The 6,381-nt window shown below is 44.7% G+C and overlaps 1 protein-coding gene across 1 annotated transcript in view; it reads left to right on the forward strand.

Moving 5' to 3' along the window:
* Positions 1 to 3,096, forward strand: part of Rptn (repetin) — a 5,134-nt gene extending 2,038 nt beyond the window's left edge. The window contains exons 3-5 of the mRNA XM_031376100.1: positions 1 to 427; positions 500 to 634; positions 671 to 3,096. The exon at positions 1 to 427 is cut by the window's left edge and continues 22 nt beyond it. Of these exons, the coding sequence (XP_031231960.1) occupies positions 1 to 427; positions 500 to 634; positions 671 to 2,373 (2,265 nt within the window). The 3' untranslated portion in view covers positions 2,374 to 3,096. The remainder of the gene's footprint in view (positions 428 to 499; positions 635 to 670) is intronic.
* Positions 3,097 to 6,381: the final 3,285 nt, after the last annotated feature.

The following is a 6,381-nucleotide window of genomic DNA, read 5'->3' on the forward strand; positions in this document are numbered from 1 at the left end:
AGTCCTCACCAGGGTCAGAAGGGCAGACAAAGCCAGAGTCCTCACAAAGGTCAGAAGGGCAGACCAGGTCAGAGTTCACACCAGGGTCAGAAAGGGGGACAAAGCCAGAGTTCACACCAGGGTCAGATAGGCAGTCAAGGCCAGAGCTCTCACCAGGGTCAGACAGACCGTCAAGACCAGAGTTCACAATGGCATCGGACAGACAGACAAGACCAGAGTTTTCATTATGGTCAGACAGGCAGAGAAGGCCAGAGTTCTCACCAGGGTCAGACAGACAGACAAGGCCAGAATTCACAGTGGCATCGGACAGACAGACAAGGCCAGAGTTTTCATTATGGTCAGACAGGCAGAGAAGGCCAGAGTTCACACCAGGGTCAGACAGACAGTCAAGGCCAGAATTTAAATTGGCATCAGACAGACAGACAAGGCCAGAGTTCTCAACAGGGTCACACAGACAGACAAGGCCAGAGCTCTTACCAGGGTCAGAAAGGCAGACCAGGCCAGAATTCACACCAGGGTCAGAAAGGGGGACAAAGCCAGAGTTCACACCAGGGTCAGATAGGCAGACAAGACCAGAGTTCGCACTGGCATCAGACAGACAGACAAGGCCAGAGTTTCCAACATAGTCAGACAGGTGGACAAGGTCAGAGTTCACACCAGGGTCAAACAGGCAGTCAAGGCCAGAGTTCTCACCAGGGTCAGACAGACAGTCAAGACCAGAGTTCACACTGGCATCGGACAGACAGACGAGGCCAGAGTTTCCAACATGGTCAGACAGGCAGTCAAGGCCAGAGTTCTCACCAGGGTCAGACAGGCAGTCAAGGCCAGAGTTCTCACCAGGGTCAGACAGACAGCCAAGACCAGAGTTCACACTGGCATCGGACAGACAGACGAGGCCAGAGTTTCCAACATGGTCAGACAGGCAGTCAAGGCCAGAGTTCTCACCAGGGTCAGACAGGCAGTCAAGGCCAGAGTTCTCACCAGGGTCAAACAGGCAGTCAAGGTCAGAGTTCTCACCAGGGTCAGACAGACAGACAAGACCAGAGTTCACACTGGCATCGGACAGACAGACAAGGCCAGAGTTTCCAACATGGTCAGACAGGCAGTCAAGGCCAGAGTTCTCACCATGGTCAGACAGGCAGTCAAGGCCAGAGTTCTCACCAGGGTCAAACAGGCAGTCAAGGCCAGAGTTCACACTGGCATCAGACAGACAGACAAGGCCAGAGTTTCCAACATGGTCAGACAGGCAGTCAAGGCCAGAGTTCTCACCAGGGTCAGACAGGCAGTCAAGGCCAGAGTTCTCACCAGGGTCAAACAGGCAGTCAAGGTCAGAGTTCTCACCAGGGTCAGACAGACAGACAAGACCAGAGTTCACACTGGCATCGGACAGACAGACAAGGCCAGAGTTTCCAACATGGTCAGACAGGTGGACAAAGCCAGAGTTCTCACCAGGGTCAAACAGGCAGTCAAGACCAGAGTTCACACTGGCATCAGACAGACAGACAAGGCCAGAGTTTCCAACATGGTAGGACAGGCAGTCAAGGCCAGAGTTCTCACTGTGGTCAGTCAGAGATTGGAAAAACTGAAAATCAAGGGCAAAGCAGGCACTTTCAAGGGACTGATAGAACAAGAAGGGACTCATATGTTGAACAATCTGGAAGGTCAGGAAAACTAAGTCAACAGAATTCAAGAGAAGAAGTGAGTAAAACCCAGAGACAGAGATCCCAGGATGGAAAGGAGCAGCAAATCCAGCACCAGGCATGGAAGCCTAAAGAAGATAATCAACACAAACTCTTAGCTTGGGTACAGCAAGAGCCATACGCCCATGAAGAGTATGATTGGCAATCACAGAGCAGCGAGCAGGACCACTGGGGAGAGGAAGAGTATCAAAACTGGGATAGACACAGTGCTGTGGATCAGGAAAATCTATATGAGATGCAGAGCTGGCAAACTCATGAGGAGGAACAAAGCCATCAAGCAAGTGATAGGCAAACCCATGTAGATGAGCAGAACCAGCAAAGACAACACAGGCAAACTCAGGAAGAAAATCACGATCATCAACATGGTAGACATCATGAAGATGAGCAAAATCACAGGAGACAAGGCCAGCATCAACAATGGGATAGACAAACCCATGAACAAAATGAGAAGTATCAAGGAGGCCAAGACTCATCCAGAAGCTTCCCCAACAGAGAAAAATTCCACATGAGTGAAGATGACCAGTGTGAAGGGCCCCGGGGAAGACATTTCCATCCAACTCATGATGGTGGAAGGTCCCAAAGAGAAAAATCTGGAAACCACCCTACTAAACCAGCTAACTCCTCCAGCCCTTTCTATGACTATGTCCGAGAGCAGGCAGCATATCAGTACTAGGCTGTATGAGCATTGGTGCTAAAGTAGTTGGAAGCTAAAAAAAGAAACCTACATGTCAATTCATCTTCTGTTTAAAAAGCTTGAAATTATATGTCATCCTTCTCTTTTTCATCTGTCTACAAGAATGCTTTTGAAGACTTGTACTAATTTTTTTTGAAATTTCAATTCCTTGAATAGCCATTGCATGGTTAGCTGGGTTGGTGGAGTAAATTAGGTGAACTAATCAATCTTCAATTTGATCACTTTGTGGATTTAAATCATTGCTAGTTTATTTTCAATTTAGGTGATACCTGGTTGAATCACTGAAAGGCAGGGCACTCTCCCTGAAGTTCAGAAACAGGAAAATGTACACTGAGAACTTAGACTACATTTTAAGAAAGGGATTTTGGACTTTGGTGAGCTTTGGCTCTTGTGGGTAAAATATGAGGAACTACAAGCTTCACGGTCTACACTTGGATGAAACAGTGAGAAGCCTCCAGGAGAGCTAGAGATCATGGAGAGGTTCTCTGATATTAGCATCACTGATGGCTAGACTTCTCTTCCTCCATTGATGTGTCATGAGAATTGTCCATGAGAACTACCAAACCATCACACAGGAAGAAAATATATATCATCTGTTTGAAGATCCCTGGTAGCCCGAGCTAACAATTCTGAAAACCTTTCCAACAAAGACCATGTGTACAACATGAAATTATATTAAAATGTTCAATAAATGATTGGTGAGCAATGATATTGATGGCTTTTCCCTTTCTTCAGTGTGGAAATATGACTCACTTATGGATTATATTTTTTTTAATTAGATATTTTCTTTATTTACATTTCAAATGTTATGCCCTTTCCTGGTTTCCCCTCCACAAACCCCCGATGCCCTACCTCCTCCCCCTGCTCACCAACCCACCCATTCCAGCTTCCTAGCCCTGGCATTCCCCTACACTGGGGCATAAAGCCTTCACAGGACCAAGGGTCTCTCCTCCCACTGATGACCGACAAGGCCATCCTCCGCTACATATGTAGTTGGAGCCATGAGTCCCACCATGTGTACTCTTTGGTTGGTGGTTTAGTTCCTGAGAGCTCTGGGGGTACTAGTTAGTTCATATTGTTGTTCCATGGTTTGTATTCTAAGAGTAAACCTTCATTTCTTAGGGTTGGAGAGATTGTTCAGCAGTTAAGAGAACTTGCTATTCTTGCAGAGTACTGGGCAATAGTTTCTATACCATGTGTTAGCTCATTCATAACTCCAGTTCCAAAGGATCTGGCACTTTCCTGACCTCTTTGGATGAAAAGCATACAAGTAATGGACATAATACATGCAGACAAAACACTCATACATGTAAAATAAAATAAAACAAATTTAAAAGATCTCATTTCTTATCTTCTAAAATATCTTAGGAGGCCAATAATGTTGATATATGCTTGTTATCACAGCACTCAGAAGGCTGAGGCAGGAGGATCTTAGTGAATTTTAGGCTAGTCTGGGCTACATAGTAATTTTAAGGCCAGTATGAAAAACAGAATGCAACACTGTCTCAAAAGAAATAAAAATAAAATCTATCTGTTCTCCGAGTTTCTGAGCACTTATAACAGAAGTCATTAGAAATGAGAACTAGCCAAAATGAACTTATCTCTTCATCTCAATGTAATTTTTATCTCTTATCTCTACCAGAGAGTTGCTAGACTTCATTCTTGCCAACTCTACATCCTCCATAACTCCCTACATTCCTGCTTGGAAAAAATAGGAATGCACATCCAGAACTCTTAGGAATGGGTACTGAAAGCCATTGGGAGACTATAGTCCATAACAACAGTCTTTTCCCTTAAGGACAGGGAGGCACAGCCAATTATCATGCAAGACTATTGAGGCTTGTTTGGTCGCTATGCATTGTTGTTATGCATTGTATGCTAAATTCTAGACCTCCAGTGACTTCTCATGTTTACAATCTTCTGTTGTCAAATGTTGTTCCTTGATTTAAAACTATTGGTTAAATAAAATTGGCTATAGCCAATTACTGGAGAGATTAGAGGTAGGTGGGTTTAAAGTGACCTGCTTGGGGGAAAGTGATGGAAAAGGGAAGAGGAAGGAGGAAAGGAAAGAGGAAGCAGCCATGATGTGGCCAGGAGAAGCAGCAAGTATCTGGGGTACACTGCTGAGGAGGTAGCCAGGCCTGCAGTTAGAAGAATAGATTAGGGGTTCCCCCACCCTAGTAATTGTCAAAGCCAAATAAAATAACCAGTCTGAGTCTCATTTATTTGTAAACTACTTGGGAATAAGCTTAAATTGGTTGTATAAGACCCAGTGTCATAAGTACAAGAAAATCACAGTTCTAACAAAGAGGGGAGTGAGTGAGAAATGCTTTCACGAAGGGAAGGAAGTCATCTAAGCAAGGACTGTGGTCATGGGAGAGAGGTAGCCCACAAGACCTTAGTCATGACCTTCTGCTGGCTGCTTTTATTATCATTATTATTATTATTATCATTATTACTATTATTATTAATTCACTTTACATCCTGCTCACTGCCCCTCCTCTCAATCACTCCCTCCCACAATCCTTCCCCCACTCCCCTTCTCCTCTGCGAGGGTGGAGGACCCCATGGCTATCACCCCATCCCTAGCACATCAAGTCTCTGCAGGACTAGGTCCATCCTCTCCCACTGAAGCCAGACAAGACAACCCAGATAGAAGAACATATAGGCAACAAGCTTTGAGATACCCCTGGTCCATTTGTTCAGGACCCACATGAAGACCAAGTTGGGAGAATAGGGGTCGGAAAACTGAGGGGGTGGGGAGGGATGGCAACTGGGTCCATCCCATGTATGCACTTTGGTTGGTGGTTCAAGCTTTGAAAGCCCCAAGGTTCCAGGCTGGTTGACTCTGTTGGTCTTCCTGTGGAGTTCCTATCTCCTTCTGGGCCTATAATACTTCCCCCAACTCTTCCATAAGAGTCCCCAAGCTCCATCCACAGTTTGGCTGTGGGTCTCTGCACTCCTCTGAGTCAGCTGCTGGGTGGAGCCTCTCAGAGATCAGCCATGTTAGACACCTGTCTGCAAGCATAACAGAGTATTATTAATAGCATCAGCAACTGGTGCTTACCAATGGGATGGATGTCAAGTTGGGTGGTTTGGCTGCTTTTTAAATAGCATTTTTTTCAATGATAAGAAGAATTTCCTCACAAATGTTCTCTAACTTCCTATCAGTTGCTCAAAGAGGAAATAGAATGAAAGGTACCAAAACTCAGAGTTCAGGCAGGAAGTCAGTCACTGGTCATCATATTGCTCTAGTCAACTGCCCAGGAGAAATATTTCACTGTAATCCTTCCCTCATCTCCAGTCGAACTCATCAAGAAGTCCTTTCCTTTATCACAAAACACAAGATAGCCCAAATCTGTCATTCTTTTTATCCCTACTCCCATCACCTAAGCCACATCACTTCCCCCAATACAGCTTCTCAATGAGTAGGTTCCCTATCCCTTTTAAAAATGCGTACTGTGTCGTATGATTCTGCTAAAAGTTCTCAGGATTTTGCCACTACCTAGAGAATAAAATTCAAGGATCCTCCTTCATCCCTTCCAACAAGATGACCTGGCCAGACTTCATCTCTTAACGTTTTCCTCTGAATTTACTATTTTCCAATTGCCGTGGGCTTTGTTCCATGATTCCAGTAAATGCATTGGCTCTCACTTGGAAACTCTTGAACCAGACATTTCTCTAGTTCAAAATGGTCTTCTCATTAACAAGTTATGAGTCCAGATTATCATTTCATCAGGTCTTACCTAGTATCACTCCACCAGAGAAACTCTCTGGCTTTAATCTGAGAAAATGCCTCCAATCTCTATCATGTGTCTTCTTTTTCATCAATTTTCTTTTTATCAGTTTTTAATTTAAATATTATACACACATACACACACACACACGCACACACACACACATACACACACACACACACACACACACACACACACACACCACACTGTTATTGTACCTCCTACTGAAAGGACATTAACCCCATTTGTC

This window comes from Mastomys coucha, unplaced genomic scaffold (assembly GCF_008632895.1).
Source record: "Mastomys coucha isolate ucsf_1 unplaced genomic scaffold, UCSF_Mcou_1 pScaffold16, whole genome shotgun sequence".
Taxonomy (NCBI): domain Eukaryota; kingdom Metazoa; phylum Chordata; class Mammalia; order Rodentia; family Muridae; genus Mastomys; species Mastomys coucha.